Source organism: Panicum virgatum, chromosome 5K (assembly GCF_016808335.1).
Source record: "Panicum virgatum strain AP13 chromosome 5K, P.virgatum_v5, whole genome shotgun sequence".
NCBI lineage: Eukaryota > Viridiplantae > Streptophyta > Magnoliopsida > Poales > Poaceae > Panicum > Panicum virgatum.
In genome coordinates, this window is record NC_053140.1 from 47,553,101 (window position 1) to 47,571,466 (window position 18,366).

General features: G+C 48.7%; 2 protein-coding genes and 1 pseudogene across 2 annotated transcripts; 1 reads left to right on the forward strand and 2 right to left on the reverse strand.

Moving 5' to 3' along the window:
• Positions 1–1,093: 1,093 nt before the first annotated feature.
• Positions 1,094–2,759, forward strand: LOC120707947 (anthocyanidin 5,3-O-glucosyltransferase-like). Its single transcript, XM_039993009.1, has one exon. It carries the CDS (start codon positions 1,234–1,236, stop codon positions 2,611–2,613), a length of 1,380 nt encoding a protein of 459 aa, XP_039848943.1. The 5' UTR covers positions 1,094–1,233; the 3' UTR covers positions 2,614–2,759.
• Positions 2,760–9,569: 6,810 nt separating this feature from the next.
• LOC120707948 (anthocyanidin 5,3-O-glucosyltransferase-like) lies at positions 9,570–11,516 on the reverse strand. Its single transcript, XM_039993010.1, has one exon. The coding sequence runs from the start codon at positions 11,141–11,143 to the stop codon at positions 9,725–9,727; it is 1,419 nt and encodes a 472-aa protein (XP_039848944.1). The 5' UTR covers positions 11,144–11,516; the 3' UTR covers positions 9,570–9,724.
• Positions 11,517–14,937: 3,421 nt separating this feature from the next.
• LOC120707952 lies at positions 14,938–16,663 on the reverse strand (annotated as a pseudogene).
• Between the last annotated feature and the right edge of the window lie 1,703 nt (positions 16,664–18,366).

Below are 18,366 nucleotides of genomic sequence, written 5' to 3' on the forward strand. Positions count from 1 at the left end.
AAAAATTTCATCATAATTGAACCACGAAAAATGTATATATGAATTAATTACAGAAAAGTATATATCTAAAATAAAAAAAACAATTTTCACTAAATTATATCATATCATATGTTCACTGGATAGATCTAGCCATGTCGAGTCCAACAAAATTAAATTTTATATTTTATGATTTACTATAATTTTTCAAATATTCATCCAAAATAAATATAAAAAAGAGGATAAACCACTAAGAGAAAGCAGCTAGGGAGGTCATATATCCGGTAACCCGAGTCCGAGGAGCCAAAATATCCGATTTTAGGCCTTGTTTAGATCTAAAGTTCAAAATTTCGAAAGATTTGTAAATCGCCTGCATGGTGTACTAAATGTAGTTGAAAAAAAATTGCATTACACAAATGAACTGTAGATCGCGAGACGAATCTAATGAACCTAATTAGGCCATAATTAGACACTAAATTGCTACAGTGAAGCTACAGTAAACTATGCTACTGACGGATTAGTTAGGCTAATTAGATTCGTCTCGTAATTTATAGATGAGTTTGTAATTAGTTTTGTGATTAGTCTATATTTAATACTTTAAATGTGAAAAAAAATCCTTTTGAAAATTCCAAAACGGAGAAACTAAACACACCCTTATTGCGGGATGGAAACATAAACTTAGCTCAGTTTAGGAAAGGTAAATATAATTTTTTTTCTTATACGCGCGCCTTGCTGCAGTAGGCCGACGGTTGTTGGGCTTGAACTCAACCTTTCCGGCGTTATAGGCAGATCGGCTGATCACGTCCGTGCGCGCGTCATCCGGTCCGAAAGGGAGCGTACTTGGAAGCTCCCCTCCGGCGGGGAACTTGCTCACAGCTCACCCGAGCAGCCAGCAGGCATGCATGGGCTGTGGGCAAGGGAAACCCGCCCTTCGCCAGCAACGTCATGGCCAACGTCACGATCGCCCCTTGAGATGGCTCCAGAATCCCATTCCCAGGTGCACCCACGACTAATCGATGGCTTTGGAAGACTTGTGTTCTCCTGAGCCAGAGAATGAGAGAAAGAGTTTTATTAAAAAAAAAAAGAGAGAGAATGAGAGAACGAGACACGAGCGGCGAGCCAGAGCAAAGCCACGCATGGCATATATACCCCGTTCCCGGCACCCCTGATGACATCGCACGATCGCACAGCTCCACCTCCACCGTTGCCCCTACCTCTCGAGCGCACCCGGTCTGAAACGACAGTTAATCAAGAGTCATGGACAAGGCCGTGGTTCTGTACCCGAGCCTCGGCGTCGGCCACCTCACGCCGATGCTTCAGCTGGCCAAGCTGTTCGTCCGGCACGGCGTCGCCGTCACCGTCGCCCTCGTCGAGCCGCAGGTCGTGTCGCCCAGCTTCTCCGCCGCGGTCGCCCTCGCCGCGGCCACCAACCCGTCCGTCACCTTCCACGTGCTGCCGCCGCCGGCTCCGGCGGACGAAGCCCCGCGCGACATGTCCGACTACCTCCGCCTCATGGACGCGCCGCTGCGGGACTTGCTCCGCTCGCTCCCGGCGGTCCGCGCGCTCGTGCTCGACATGTTCTGCGCCGGGTCGCTGGACGTCGCCGCCGAGCTCGGCATACCGGCCTACTTCTTCTTCGCCTCCGGCGCCAGCTTCCTCGCCGTCTTCCTCAACCTGCCCAGCGCGGTGGCCGGCATGGACAGGCGGAGTTTCGCGGAGCTCGGAGACGCGCCTTTCCGTCTCCCCGTCGCTCCTCCGTTCAAGGCTACGGATCTTCCCCAAGTTATCCTGGACAGCGACGAGGCCAGCAAGGCCACTCTTCGCATGTCCGAGAGAATCGCGGGGTCCAGCGGGATTCTTATCAACACGTTTGAGCCGCTGGAAGCTCGGGCGGTGCGTGATCTCAGAGACGGGCGGTGCATCCCTGGCCGTCCCACACCGCCGGTCTACTGCATTGGGCCGTTGGTCGCGGAAGGCGGCGGCAACAAGCACGCGTGCCTCGAGTGGCTGGACGCGCAGCCGGACAAGAGCGTCACGTTCCTCTCCTTCGGCAGCCTGGGCACCTTCTCCAAGAAGCAGATCCAGGAGATCGCCGTCGGCCTGGAGAAATCGGGGCAGAGGTTCCTCTGGGTCCTGCGGAGCCCGCTCGGCAACGAGCAGAGTATTGGCCTTGGCCACCCGCTCCCCGACCCTGAGCCAGACCTCGACGCGCTCCTCCCCGAAGGATTCTTGGAGAGAACGAAGCATCAGGGGCTGGTCGTCAGGTTCTGGGCGCCGCAGGTGGAGGTGCTCGGCCACAGGGCGACGGGTGCGTTCATGACCCACTGCGGGTGGAACTCGACGCTGGAAGGGATCATGGCGGGGCTGCCGCTGCTGTGTTGGCCGTTGTACGCGGAGCAGAGGTTGAACAAGGTGTTCATCGTGGAAGAGATGAAGCTCGGAGTGGCGCTGAGGGGCTATGACGAGGAGGTGGTGAAGGCAGAGGAGGTGGAGGCCAAGGTCAGGTGGGTGATGGAATCCGAGGGAGGAAGGGCCCTCCGGGAGCGCGCCACGGCTGAGAAGAGCAAGGCCGTGCAAGCACTGAGTGAAGGAGGCTCATCCCGTGCTGCTTTCGTTGAGTTTCTAAATAATCTGTAGAATTTGAACCTTGTATGGTCCCGCATTCGTGATTCTTCGATTTGTACCCTTACAGTGTTGAAAAATATTTGAGTTTCATTGTTTGTTGGTTTGAAATATAGACTTAACATGATTGTATACATTATTTGTGGTGGATCAACCTCAAACATTGTTGTCGCCCTTGGCCCTGGCCACGCATCATTGTTGGATGGAGACCTGATCATGTCATGCATGACTTTGGAGACATCCCACGATCCCCCGGCAGGTCGACTATTGGCAACTATGCATGACTTTTTTATAGAGCAGCTTTAGTGTAGACATTGCTACAAATTACTAGCCGGTAAAGTTATAGTCCGTATTGCTCCCACCCATAGCAATACTAAGGTGTCTCTGCTCCAACACTGTCCACCCATAGCAATACTAAGGTGGCTCACACTAGATAGAAAGAGTAAAATTCATGGCGGGTCCCTAAACTTGTGCATCTGTGTCACCGCGGCCCCTGTACTTCCAAAACTGCATTTTTGAGTCCCCAATCTTGGGTCGGGTATCATCCACATCCAAACGGTCACAAACCCGACCCGTTCGCCGACATGGCGCCTCCACGCTGGCGGCGACATGGCAGTGGGCGCGGATAAAAAACGCGGACCCCCCTTTCCGCTCGCCCCCCCCCATTCGCCGCCGACCCGACTCCCTCCTGTTCCCCTTCCCCTCCTGATTTCGTCGGCGTTGCCGCCGCCGTCCCCGGCTACTCCGGCGGCCGACGAAGGGCAGCGGGGATTCGGCGCCCACCCGCGGCAAAGAGGAGGAGAGTCGGCGCCTTGAACCCCCCCCCCCCCCCGCACTGCTGCAGGAGGCGCCGACCCAACTCCCTCCCGTTCCCCTTCCTCCGAACCCTAGAGCCTCCGGCGTTCCGCCCTTCGCCGGCCTGAGCTCTGGTGTGAGGTACGCGCCCTTCTACCCCCCCCCCACCTCGAGCGATTTGGGCTGGTTTCTCCACCCGTCGCTCCACCTATCTGACATGGATTCGAGCTCTAGTGCCACGGGGGGAAGACTCCATGACGGCATGCTGGACCTACCTCTGATTGATTGCCCGAATTGCCAATGTCAGAAGCTGAAAGGCCTGAAGGCACGGACAAAGAAGAACTTTGGCCACTTCTTCTTTGTTTGCCCTACTCATCAGGTTAGTCGGCTATTCTTGTTTGCCGTTGTGTGTTCTGTCTTTGGTCTGAGTGGACTTTGCTGCTTTATTGCCGTGCAGAGGGATGGAAGTGGATGTCAATTTTGGTGCTGGGAGGATGAGTACCAGGAGTATTTGATTACCCATGGACATGTGGATGCTAGTTACCAGCCCATTTTCGCTAGCAATATGAAGCTGGTGCAGAGCCAAGTCATCCCAGAGCATGAGGCAAATGAAGGTCCAAGAAGCCCCAAGGCAGTGCAAGCTGTGCAGGATCAAATCCTTCAGAAGATGAACAAGTTGGAAAAAAATAGGCAGGGAAATTGTTCTGTTGCTAAAACTTGTACTTTTGGCAAGTGTGTTTGTTGTGATTGCCATCATTTGTGGCTTATGTAGGATTGCTTGACAATATGTAATGGTTGAAGTCAGAATCAATGGCAAATTCCTTTTGAACTCAAACTGTGTCATTCATTTTGCATGAATATCAATGTCCCAGAAGAAAGGATTGTTCTGAGAGGATTTTTTCAGACCATAAATATCATCTCCAAATATTGTTAAAAGGACATAACTAAACACCATCTGTATGATATCATCTCCAGGTGGACAAAAGATATGGAGTACTCAAAAATAATGATATGTACAAGGATATAACTATGTTTGTCCCTAACATTTAATAGATCCCTTGACATCAAACACGCTTCTTGGTTTTTTTTTTGCAGTTGCAGTAGCCTTGCCGTCCTTGGTAGCCTTTCTCTTGGTTGTTGCTGCCTTCCCTTCCTTGGTGGCAGTAGTTATCGCTTGTGGCCTTGGTAGTAGTTGGTTTGAACTAATGAAGTGTGAGTCTGGCAGAGGCCCAATAGCCTGATTGGAGTAGGCTGATTGAGCACCCTGCAAAAAAAAGAATGTTAGTGACTGATGGGCATGAAAAAGACATGCAACATATAGAAGTTACCATCTTTACCTCTTCCATCATCCTCATCAGCATGGTGGAACTCATCTGTGAAAGTAGCATAGTTGGCTGACTTGAACCTTGTGTACTTTCTGTATACATAGCAGTTTGGCTTGAACCTTGCATGTCATCTTGTGTCAATACAGCAGGCTGACTTGCAAAGACATTCATGCTGATTTCTTCATGGAACTGGTTAGTTTGGATCTCATCTTGAACTAGAGGGACATCTCTCATGTAGTTTTCAGGCCTTATTTTCATTTTCTTCGATTTACAACCTTTTGCATTGTGGTTTTCTCCCTTACAATAGCCACATTTAATGATAACGCCGTGCTTGGACATTTTTGGACCATGACCTCCCTGAACTTCATGTGGTTGCTTCCTCCTAGATTTAGGTGGCCTTCCCACTTTCTTCTCATATATAGGTGGCAGCACCTGAGGGCCATTCACTCTCTCCCAAGTTTCCATATCTTTACATGGTAGGATAATATTTTCATATGCTCTCTGAAAAGCCTGGACTGAGTAACATTCATGAACAACACTCTCTTGGGGGATCCTTTCATGTCTAAGACATGAGATGGCATGTTGACAGGGGATCCCTGTTAGTTGCCACCTCCTGCACTCACACTCCTTGGATCTGATATCCACGATGTACTGCTTATCTCTCTCATGAACTTGAAAGATTCCTTGTCCAGCTGGTAGTGCATAACACACATTAGCAAACTCTGCATTTTTTGCAACCTTTTTCCTTATCTTAGGACAAATGGTGCCTACAAAACCTTCATATTCTTTCTGCTTGCTGAAGTACCTAGTCATCAATTATTGTTTCACTCTCTGCAGCATACTAAGGATAGGCATCTCTCTGGCCTCAAGAATGTATTTGTTGAAGACCTCACAATTGTTGTTCAACAAAAGATCACACTTAGGAAATTCAGCAAAAAAGGCCCTCACCCAAGTATTAGGTGGCATCTTCTCTAACCACTCAAAGGCTTTCTGATCAAGTCCTTTCATTAAATCCATATTATGATTCCACCTGAGCACTGTACTTGATCTTGCACAAGTCCACAGTTGGTTCTTCAAAATGTCTCTTTTGAAACCTACATCTCCAAAATTGGCCCAAAGATGCCTCATACAAAAACGGTGCTCTGAGTCTGGAAATATTTGCTCCACTGCTAGAATCAGATCCTGCAAATAATATAACAACAAATATGTAAGTTAACAATTATGTTTAAGATTTTAGGAAGTTAACAACAAATATGTAAGTTAACAATTAGAGTCAACAATTATATGCACAAGCGTACCTTTTGTTCCTTTTGTTTATCAGTAATGATAGTCCAGGGATAGATATTATCAATGCCCAAATCATCTTTAAGACTTTACAAAAACCCATGTTGCCAATGACTCCACTTCAACCACACCCATTGCTATTGGGTAAATGCAATCATTGGGATCAATGCCAACTGCTGCGAGTATCTGGCCACCAAATTTGGTCTTGATGTGGCAGCCATCCAAACATATGACATGTCTACACCCAGCTAGAAAACCTCTTTTGCAGGCATCCAAAGACATGTAACAATTGGAGAAGTGACTGTTAACAATGTTAAGAAAAAATGTGCTGCCTGGATTACTCCTCCTTAATTCCTGCTCATAATCCCATAGTTGGTTGTATTGCTCACTCTCATCTCCATATATCTTCTTGAGAGCCAGCCTCCTTGCTCTGGCCAACTTGCTTCTAGAAGGAGTAAGATTATATTCCTTCTGCACAGTTCTAGCAAAGTTGGTGAGATTCATCTTGTCATCAGCTCTGAAACTGTCTAGGTACTTCTCAGTCAGCCAATTAGAGGTGCACTTCTTCAACTCCCACTCCCTTTGGCAATTGTGTTCTCCAAAATATGTCTTGATCATAAAGCCTTCACTCTACTATTTTTGGAAGCATACAATGTCCAAGGACAGCCAACAGCACAATGTGCTCTAATTCTCCTCTGATCATTTCTTGGCATCTTAATATCAACCTTATTCTTCAGGCTATACTCAGTTATTGCCTTCCTCAAGATCTCTACTGACTCAAACACCATGCCAACCTTTAATGTAGGGTTACTCAAATCCTCTCTAGTGAAATTCTTGAATTTGAGATTAATGTGACCCTCCACATCATCATCTGGTACTTGCAGATCTTCATCATCACTGGATTCATTATTTTCTTCCTCATACTTTACTGTAGTAGACTTTCTCCCAATTGTCTTCCCTTTAGCTACTCCCTCATCAACCACATCCTGATCAATATAATCCACAAACAAATCATCATCTCCATGCTCAACCTCATTGTCACTGTCCACAAAGTCTGAATCATCACTGTCATCACTGCCACTGTCATTTTTTCCTTGTTCACTCTTCTGTTCTTCATCAAAACTGCTTCTCAAGTTCTTATAAAAATCTGGCAGTACTTCACATTCCTTCTTTTTAACATGTACTATCTTAGCTGGGCTAAAAACCTTGGGAAGATCAGCTGAGGGGTTCACAACCACATCATCCCAAATTCCACCACAAAGTATGTCTCCATGATCAATGTACACTACTAGAGTTTTTACTCTACCCACTACTGATATCATAGCATCATTGTCTGCACGATCTTTGATTAATCTCAATCCATCTGACAAATCCTTCCCTGGTAATAACCAATATACTTTCAAAGTACTCCTCAAACTGTCACTCATATTACTGTATCCTACAACTTCCAGTAAATCCTCCCACCATTGCGGATACAGAAAATTACCCTCGCAATAATCAAACCAACTAATTCTCATCAACATATGTCCTCAACTGACCAGCCCCAACAAAAAACCCACCATGATGCAACTGGATTGTGAAAAGATTGTCACTGACACCTACATTACAAGGCAAAATTCAACCTAGGTTTAGTCTCCAAATCAAACAACCCTAGCACAAAAGTCCAACCTTTCAGACTCCTCCCCCACCCTAACCAACGAATCGATATGATGAATGGGCTGCAAACTGGGTCCGTCTTCTCCCGCAACCTAACGTACCTATCCGCCGTCCTGGGTCGGCGCCTCCTGCAGCAGCGCGGGGGGGGGGGGGGTCAAGGCGCCGGCTCTCCTCTTTGCTGCAGGCGGGCGCCGAATCCCCGCCGCCCTTCACTGGCCGCCGGAGTTGGGTCGGCGACGAATGGGGAGAGGGCGAGCGGAAAGGGGGCCCCGCATTTTTTAGCCGTGCCCACTGCCACGTCGCCGCCAGCGTGGAGGCGCCACGTCAGCGAACGGGTCGGGTTTGTGGCCGTTTGGATGTGGATGATAGCCGACCCAAGATTGGGGACTCAGAAATGTAGTTTTGGAAGTACGGGAACCGCGATGTCACAAATGCGCAAGTTTAGGGACCCGCCATGAATTTTACTCAGATAGAAATATCTCTTCTTCTTCTTCTGTACTTTTCCCCATCCCGTGACCCAACTGCTTCAGCTAAAATGAATAAAATAATCTATGCTCTTGGTGTCCAAAATTGCCACAGGTACCAGGTGGTGCTAGTCTAGCACCTCCGATCCAATGTTTTGGGCCTCTCTCTCTCATCCGGTACATCGCGGAACTGACAACGACGGGTTGGATGTCCTAGATGTATGCTGACTTCTTTCGGTATATTTTTGGCAGAGGCTAACATATACTCCCTCCGTTCCAAATTATAAGACATCCCAAGAATCTTGGAGAGTCAAAGCAATCTTAAGTTTGACCAAAATTATAGAGAGAAATATAAAGATTTATGATATCAAATTGATGTACTATGAAAATATAACTAATAAAAAATCTAATGGTACTTAGTTTATATAATAAATGTTATTATTCTATTATATAAATTTGGTCAAATATAAAATTTTTGACTCTCCAAGATTGTTGGAATGTCTTATAATTTGGAACGGATGGAGTATATGATGTGTAGCTGAGCTTTTGCTAATCTGAGTGGTACTTTTGGGACATGACATGCATGTAGGCGTATCGGTATATGGCATGAGACAATATTGCCATCTAAGTTGATTAAATTTAAGCATGATGCATGTGATGATGACATGTTTGCCTTACATATGCAAGATGGACTTATTGTATTGAACACATGAATGTTGGATATATGGTCTATATACTGCTTTTGTATGGTGGCTGCCCAATCAATATTTTGATCTACATTTTCTTGGCTAATAACCCTTCTTCTTGAAAGTGAATTACATTGGCCGTACACATTGCCAAAGAAATTATAATTAACTTGGCAGTACACTGCTGCCAACAAAATTATAATTAACTTGACGGTGCAATTGGGCTAGGGAATTAAAATTTAGTTGGCGGCAGATGCTGCCAAGGAAGTTAGAATTACAATGGCGGTGCAATCGCCAAGTTTAAATCTGTTTCCTTGGCTATTCGTGGTTGCCAAGAATATCTATTGCCTTATCTGTTACTGGCTGCCAAAAATATCTATTGCCTTGGCAGTTACTGGCTACCAAGAATATATATTGCCTTGGCTGTTACTGGATGCCAAGAAAACAATTTAAGTTTGTGGGATATATAGAACCATCAAAGAAATCTATATATATTTTCTTAGCACATTTTTAATACCTTGGCGGTCAAACAGTCAAGGAAATAATTCTTGGTAGTCGACTACCAAGCAAGTTGAGTTTCATTAGATCTCTACTCTTAGCAGATTTTCCTTGGCAGTTTGTTGCTAAGTACAATTATCTTGGCGGTTTTCCTTCCCGCTGAGGCAATTCCATTTTCTTGTGGCACACCATTACCATTCCTTATATTATCATAACTAAGCAGAAGAATACGAAGAATTGATGTTCTTGGAACAACGGCGAAGCACATAAAGAAGCTCAAAATATATTTAATATCAACATGAGTAGAAAATGCACAGTCATGTTGACCACTTGAGTACTCAAAAGCAAGAATTATTAACGATGCCTACGTACGTGGGACTCGAAACCTTTGAATAATTAAGTGCGTTGTGTGCTAATGCTAAGGCAAGTTCATGGTATCGAGATCCTTCAAGAATTCAACAAAAGCAGCATGAGATGAGCCCTCTTCTTCGATTGCTTCGATCGCTCTACCTTTCACCTCTGCCACCCTATCTCTGAGCGCTTGCCCACCTTGAGACTCCATCACCCACCTGACCTTCGTCTCCACCTCCTCCGCCTTCACCAACTCCTCGTCGTAGCCCTTCATCTCCACCCCAAGCTTCATCACCTCCACGATGAACACCTTGTTCATTCTTTGCTCTGCATACAACGGCCAGCACAGCAAGGGCAGCCCCGCTGTGATGCCTTCCAGTGTCGAGTTCCATCCGCAGTGTGTAACGAACGCACCGGTGGCTCTGTGACGTAGCACATCCCCCTGTGGCGCCCAAGACTTGAGCACGAGCCCAGTGTCCTTGGTCCTCCCCAAGAATCCCTCCGGAAGAAGGGCGTCGAGGTCCGGCTCCGGGAGTGGCTGGCTTGACATGTCCTCGAGGTCTCGCGGGCTCCGCACCACCCATAGAAACCTCTGCCCTGACTTCTCCAATCCAATGGCGATCTCCTCGAGCTGCTTCTTGGGGAACGTGCCCAAGCTCCCGAAGGAGAGGAACACGACGCTGCTCTCTGGCTGCTTGTCCAGCCACCGGAGGCACTCGTGCTCCTTCTCTCCGCTTCCCGACACCAACGGCCCAATGCAGTAGACCGGCGGCGTGGAACGGTCGGGAACACACAGACCCTCCCTCAGAGCGCGCACCGCCCGCGCCTCCAGCGACTCGAAGGTGTTGACGAGGATCCCGTCGGCCTCCGGCAGCCGGTGGAGCGCGCCGAGGATGGGCTTCGCTCCAGGGCTGCCCTCCGAGAACTCTTTGGGCAAATCCGAAGCTTTGAACGGAGGCGCGCCGGGGAACGAGACGAGGGAGTCGCCGAGCTCCGCGAAAGCCGTGCTCGTGGACGTGCGACCCACGTTGAGGAAGACGGCCAGGTCGCCGGCGCCCGAGGCGTAGAAGTAGAAGACGGGCAGCTTGAGCTCGGCGGCGACGTCGAGGGCGTCGCCGCAGAACATGTCGAGGACGAGCGCGTCGACGGCGGGCAGCGAGCGGAGGAAGTCGCGGAGCGGCGCGACCATGGCCTTGAGGTGGTAGAGCATGACGACGACGTGGTGCGCTGGTGACGTGCCGCCGCCGGAGCCGGAAGGGCCAGCCGGGGCAGGCGGCGGCGGCGGCAGGACGTGGAAGGTGACGGACGGGTTGGAGGCCGCGGCGCGGGCGACCGCCGCGGAGAAGTCGGGGGACTTGGTGGGCGGCTCGACGAGCGCGACGGTGACGGCGGCGCCGTGGTGGAGGAACGCCTTGGCCAGCTCGACCATCGGCGTCAGGTGGCCGACGCCGAGGCCCGGGTACAGAACCACGCTCCTCTTCACCATCTCTCGACGTACGGCTCGGTCAGAATTCAGAGCCCCCTTGGTGCCGGTACTCGGGCGTACGAGCTCGACAAGTCGAGAGCTAGCTCTGGATCGAAAATGTTATGGCGTCTAGCTATTTGGTTCTAGAATCGACACGACGACGCAGACCATGGCCTATAAAACCGATCCAAGCTGTGCATCCATTGGGAGTCAAGTCTGGGTGGCGATGCTTGGCTCATTGGCTGGGTAGTGATGAACTAGTGGCCTCTAGCTCTAGGGTGAAGTCATGGACGAGAGAGCCGTGTATGGTTGCCGAGGCCGCGGCGTTGCTCGGCGGCAGCGCCCCGTGAACATCAGTCACACACAGAGACGTGGAAATGGCTGGTACCTGCTGGTGGCGCCGTGCGTGGCTGTGCTGCTTGTGTGGTGGTGGAGAGGATGGGAAGGAGAGTCGGAGATGGATCGGATCGATACGAGATCTGGGCAGCGTGCACCACCTGTGGCTGTGCTGCAAGTGTGAGCAGCGGACGTCTCTACTAGCGGGTGGACTGAAGCTGATGGAGCTACACAATACGGCAGTTCTCTTCCAGCCAACCGCCAAAACAGAATAATCCAATGCAAGAAGCCAAAGCTGCCATTAATTGTTGCTCGGTAATCTATGGCCCTGTTTGGATCCATGGGTTAGAGTTAGATTGGGTTAGATTGGGTCATCTAACCCAAAAGTATCCAAACATGGTCGTTTGGATTGGGTTAGATGCATCTAACCCACCCTAAAAAACTATCCCATCCAAGGGGTGCTTATTTGAGTTAGATTGGAGTGGGCCCCACATTTTCCCCTCTTTCTCTCCTCTCTTCAGATCATTCTGCGGCAGCCCTCCTCTGTTCGCGCCGCCAGCGCCCCCCCCCCCCCCTCGACGCCCCTCCTAGCGTCCCCTCCAGTCCGTTCGCCCCTCGCCGCGCCACCCTCGCAGTCCCTCCTCCCCGGATGAGGCAGCCCTTGTAGCCGGGGCGCCGCGGGCGGCAGGTGGTGGTGCTCGCTGTCGCCGAGCCGCCGGCGGAGGCCTACAGCGACGCCCCCTCCGAGCCTGATCCCAATCTAGGGGCGTGGCGGCCTCCGCCCCCCTCTCTGCCCCTCCTTCTGAGCGCCGCCCTACCCTCCCCCCTCGCCGCCCCTCCGCGCGGCCGCCAGGCGGTCATCGGGCGCCTCCTCGCCACGGCGGGCGACGGCGAGCCCCCCACGTCGCGCCGGCTCCAAGCGTTCGTCCCGTGTTGGTCGTCCGCCCGTCCAAGTGCTACTCCTCCGAGCAAAGCTGTCCAAGCGGCGCGCTCCTCCGAGAACTGGCCTACAAGCGTCGCGGCCCCCGAGTCAGCCACCACAAAAACTAGCCACAACAGATCCGACTGCAAAGAAGGTTTAAAGGAGGCAAATAATTGAAAAAGTGCCTTTAATCTAACTCTAACCCTTGCATCCAAATACTACTTTGGTTAGAGTTAGTTCAGGGTTAGTCTAAAGCTAGAAATTAATTCTAACTTCTAACCAAGTTAGAGTATCCAAACAGGGCCTATGTTCCTTTTTTACGTGTTGTAAAAGGTTTGTCCTAGTGGCGGAACTGGAGGAAAAAAAAACTAAAGGGGACCAGACAAAGATATGGAATATTCAATTTCATCCTCAAATTTTTAGCTGAAACTCAACTTCATCCCTAAACTTTCAAAACAACCATTTTAGTCTTCAAACTTCTCCATCCGGCTCAATTTAATCCTTCATCCTACGTGACATGCCATGTTGGCACACCTTGTCACATCTAGTCAGCTATGGTTCATAGAAAAAAGTAACATTTATATAAATTTGATCATTATAAAAGTTTCATCTTGATGAAATTAAAATAATGTATAGCTTTTAAAGAAGTGAGTTGATCCGAATATATTTATTATACACACACAAAAGGTTCCTTTTGTGAAAAAAATTCATGTACACACAAGTTAAAGTTTTGTTGTGTATATCTTTAAGTATGTGCAAACCAATATATATTGTTGCTAAAAAATATGGACACTATGCTGGCATGGCATGCTAATGTGGCGAGACACATAGAATGAAGGACTAAATTGGACTGCATGAAAAAAGATTGAGGACTAAAACATAGTTATTTTGTATGTTTAGGGATGAACTTAACCCTCGACTAAAAAGTTTAGAGACAAAATAAACTATTCTGCCAAAGAAAAATCAGATTTTCTTTTAGTTTTACATTAATTTTTAATAGAAATTTGATCCAATTTTATTAAGAAATTATATATATTATGCAATAGTTTTCTTTTTGTTGAGGGGGGTCATGGCCCCTGCCAACCCCTCCCTCCCCCCTTCCTGCATTCCGCCACCCCAACTCAAATTTATCCAACTTTAATTTATATAATAATATAATAATATATAATATCAAATTTGTTTTATTGAATTTATTATAAATATATTTTGATAGTGCATATAGTTGGTAGAATAAATATTGCTATTTTTCTATAAACTTGATCAAAGGTGGATAAATATGAATCAGAGCAAATCTAATATGATATGTAAAAAATAAAAGGAGTTACTAAAAGTTAGCCCAAACAGTAAAAGAGTTTAACTATTTTTGAACGGATCAATAAACCAAATTATCTTTAAAACGGTATTCTGGACTCTTGGAATAAATCCAACCACCTCAACTCATAAATAAGTAGCCGAATGCTGATCCATGAGTGTACAATCAACAATGCTGATTGAAAACTAGGTTGAGCACTTGACTGAGAGCATGATTATTTATAGTAAATTTTTGCATTGTAGCTTGGGAAACAAAGCCTTCTGAGTACATGTTCTTTTTTTGATTAGATTTTCTTCTTTAAAGTTCGCTAATTCATGTAGTTTTGGATGTCTGTAAAATTAATTGTTGGAATGTAAACCACACATGAAACAAAAGGTTGGAAATATAAATGTTAGCCTAACATTAATAGTTGGAATGTTTCTTAGGCATAAAAATGTGTGTGCCATCATGCACCGAAAAATGTTAAAGTCTTATGTGCACTAATACGTTGCATCATCTAGAATAATTTCATAATTCACAAAAGAGAATTGACGCCAAAAGGATATTAATGTGTATGTGCATCCACAAGGTCCATTGCCACCATTGGGGATTGGAAGAGCAACACGACTCCCTGGGCTTGTAGCTTTTCTCAAAAAAATCTCGTACCATCTGTTCTCGTTACTTTTATTTTATCTATCCACAAGTAAATATACGATGTTGAAATGTTTTCTAGTAAAAAAGATACATATTTTTTAAGATTACACAGTAGGATTTGCGCACGTTTTGTTAATAAAAAAGATATAGGTTTTTTTAGGGGTATAAAAAAGATATAGGTGTTCACCAATCTCGGCTGCTTCCTGAATCATGGCCTTCCAGATTCACGGAGCGGCACCAAATCCACTCTCCTTCTGGGCCAGTCAGCTCTTGGGCCGCCTAAGCCCTGCAACGTCGCTGGTTATGTCAACCCAGGGGGTCCATCTGATCCTCTATGGAGGCTAATTTGTGCACGTGTGTAGGTCGACCCTGACCAAACGGTCTGCTTCTCCGAATAGCTCGAAGTTACAGCCACAGAGAATCTCGTAGGTGTAGTTCTGCCAATGACGGCTGGGTCCCACGATGAGTATCTAACCAATAAATAGTGCCGCGGCGTACATGATGTCCGCACCTTATCACTGTTGAGCTGATAGCTTTCTATCACAATTGGACTCTCTACATAACAATACTATTCGAACCGTTCCTAAAGTTCGAACAGATAAACATGTGCAGAATTCAAATATCGATAATTAACATTCACACAATCACCCCGTTCGGCTGGTGGACAGCCTCCAGCCTCTACAGTATTTTCCTCTCACACAACTCCAGCTCCAGCCTCCAGCCTCCAGCCACCAGCCAGGCAACAGTGTTTTTCTCTCACACAACTCCAGCTCCAGCCTCCAGCTCCAGCCTGCCGAACGGGGTGAATTTGTACTAGTTTCATTTTTTGCCTAAGGATAGGCCAAGCAAACAAAATCATATGCGTTACTACCATAACGTGTATCAAGTTCTACAAACTATTCAGGAATTCAACAAAAGCAGCATGAGATGAGCCTCCTTCGTTCAAAGCTTCGACCGCTCTGCACTTCTCTGCCGTGGCGCGCTCCCGGAGGGCCCTTCCTCCCTCGGACTCCATCACCCACCTGACCTTGGCCTCCACCTCCTCTGCCTTCACCACCTCCTCGTCGTAGCCCCTCAGCGCCACTCCGAGCTCCATCTCTTCCACGATGAGCACCCTGTTCAACCTCTGCTCCGCGTACAACGGCCAGCACAGCAGCGGCAGCCCCGCCGTGATCCCTTCCAGCGTCGAGTTCCACCCGCAGTGGGTCACGAACGCACCTGTCGCCCTGTGGCGGAGCACCTCCACCTGCGGCGCCCATGACCTGACGACGAGCCCCTGGCGCTTCGTCCTTTCCAGGAATCCTTCGGGGAGGAGCGCGTCGAGGTCGGGCTCGGCGTCAGGGAGCGGGTCGCCAAATTTCCGCTCGTCGCTGCGCGGGCTCCGCACGACCCAGAGGAACCTCTGCCCCGACTTCTCCAGGCCGACGGCGATCTCCTGGAGCTGCTTCTTGGGGAGCGTGCCCCTGCTCCCGAAGGAGAGGAACACGACGCTGCTGTCCGGCTGCGCGTCCAGCCACTCGAGGCACTCGTGCTTGTCGTCCCCGCCCCCCGTGACCAACGGCCCGACACAGTAGACCGGTGGTGTCGGGCGGCCGGGGACGCACGCCCCGTCCCTGAGGGCGTGCACTGCGCGCGCTTCCAGCGACTCGTACGTGTTAACAAGAATCCCATTGGACTCTGGCATCCTCTCGAGCAGGCGAAGAAAGGCCCGGGTGGCGTCGTCGTCGTCGAGCACAATTTTTGGGAGATCCGCAGCTCTAAATGGAGGGGCGCCGGGGAGGCTGAACGGCGAGTCTCCGAGCTCCGCGAAGCTCCTGCCCATGTTGGCGACCACGCTGGGGAGGTTGAGGTAGATTGCAAGGATACTGGCGCTGGAGGCGAAGAAGAAGTAGGCAGGTATGCCGAGCTCGGCGGCGACGTCCAGCGACGCGGCGCAGAACATGTCGAGCACGAGCTCGCGGACCGCCGGGAGCGAGCGGAGGAAGTCGCGGAGCGGCGCGTCCATGAGGCGGTGGCGGTCGAACATGTCGCGCGGCGGGGCTTCCTCTTCGCCCGGGCAGGGCGGCGGCGGCGGCAGCACGTGGAAGGTGACGGACGGGTTGGCGGCGGCGGCGCGGGCGACCGCGGCGGAGAAGCGCTGCGGCTTCCGTGCTGGACGAACAGCTGGGCCAGCTGGATCATCGGCGTGAGGTGGCCGACGCCGCCGAGACCCGGGTACAGAACGACGGTCTTGTCCATCGCCGAACGGCCTAGCTTCTCGAGTTGCGCGTGCGTGTGTGAGAGAGGTGGTCGTTGGAAGACGCTGGAACGTTTGGTGACGGTTTGCGTATTTGTCTCGTGTCTTGAGTCGTGCGATGGTGGATTTGTTTGGCGGCATGGGAGTGAAAGGGAGTAGTTAGTTCCCACCCACTGCACTCAGACCGACTGAAGAGCAAACCGTTTACACCAGTTCCAGTGAAAATATCATCGATATAGTTATCTAAATTAAAATTTTAAAAATTGTGCCAGTGAAGGGTCATCACCATGACACTCCTCTCATATTTTATAACATTTATCTTTTTTCTCTCCTCATACTATTAGTACATGTTAGTAAATTTAATGTCATGATACTCTTATAATCCTAGGACTGAGACTGGCCTTAGCATCCGTTCAGTTAGAAATCCACCCAAATCCCCAATGCTAATTCTACACTTGTCCAGATGGAACTCAACTCACGTCGACTGTTGTTGGGGTGGAGCACAAGTGGGCCGGTCCCACTGGCCCAGCATTTAGGCGGCGCCTCCTTCACCTTTCCTCCCTTTTCCTTTCCCTTCCTCTTTCCTCCCTCCTTTTTTTTTTCTACCACGCGAGAGTATGGCGAGAAGGTGAGTTCGCAGGCAGGAAAACGGATCTCGGCGGAGTGGTGGAAGATGGAGCCCGTGGGAGGGCGCCACCTGGAGCGCCACCGTCAATTTGGTAATGGTTTGGTGTAAGAGCAAGTATTACGGCTGGCTGTAAGCCGGCTAAATCATTACCGGTGAAGGAAGAAAAAGAGACAAAGTGTGGAGCGAGCGTCTCGCGAGGCTTGAAGCGGGTGAATACGCGCGTGCTGCGCTCCCATTCGCTGCTCTGCTATTGCGCTCCCTTCATATTATTTGTAGTTGTTTGCGTTATTGTAAAGCTGTTGCAAAGCTGGTGCTGTATTTATTGAAAGCCACGCTAGAGTTTATCCGCCGACCAGCGAGCTGTATCATTGCCCTGCTCTAAAACCGGGTTTTGTAGTTCGATTTTGTTATTTGGGCCTACATGGTTTAGGTGAGAACAGATTGGAAGGTCTAATGGGCTGGTCTAGTTTGGGGTAGTAGCTATATGATTTGGTTGGGTTTGGTGCATACGATTGCAGACCATGGTTTAGTGCGTGTGCTGGTGGTTGCTGATTCATTTAATGATGTTTTGAGCTTCCACGATAGAAAGCTCGCCACAGTTGGCAGGCAGCTCGGTTCAGTTTGGTTTTGGCATGCGATGGGTTGGTCCAAGGCGGTTTGAGTTGATGTGATTAAAGAAAATGGTACGTTTTGAATTTAGTCTGAATTACAAACTATTAGCAGCCCCTCGCAGGAGCGACGGTGGGTGGCAGCGCGCTGCGCCAATATTTTTTTTTGAATTTTTCGTTATACGAGGATAACTTTTGCTCCCAATATTGTTCTTTCAGAAAAAAATTTGTGCCAACTTTTTGTTCATCATTTTTCTTTTAAAAACTTTGTTTCTGATCTTCAAATTTTTTTCTTACTTTATTCTCACTTTTTTCTGCAAACTTTTTGCCTACAACGTTTTGTTTTAAAATTTCCGTTCATAACTTTTTCTTGTAAACTTTTTGTCCAGGAACATTTTTTTTTCCAATCTTTATTTCAATTTCTTTTTCCAAAAAATTTGCTTCTAAAAGTTTTCTTATTTGGTGCATAATTTTTTTAGATTTATTGTGTGGGGAGCGGGGTGTCCGAGATCGACTGTAAGAAGCGTTGCTTACAGGCGACCGCAAATTAGCGTGGTCCACCCAAATCG

Bases quoted from the DNA above. Each gene is read 5' to 3' on its own strand.
- LOC120707947 (XM_039993009.1), top strand. From the start codon at position 1,234: ATGGACAAGGCCGTGGTTCTGTACCCGAGCCTCGGCGTCGGCCACCTC.
- LOC120707948 (XM_039993010.1), bottom strand. From the start codon at position 11,143: ATGGTGAAGAGGAGCGTGGTTCTGTACCCGGGCCTCGGCGTCGGCCAC.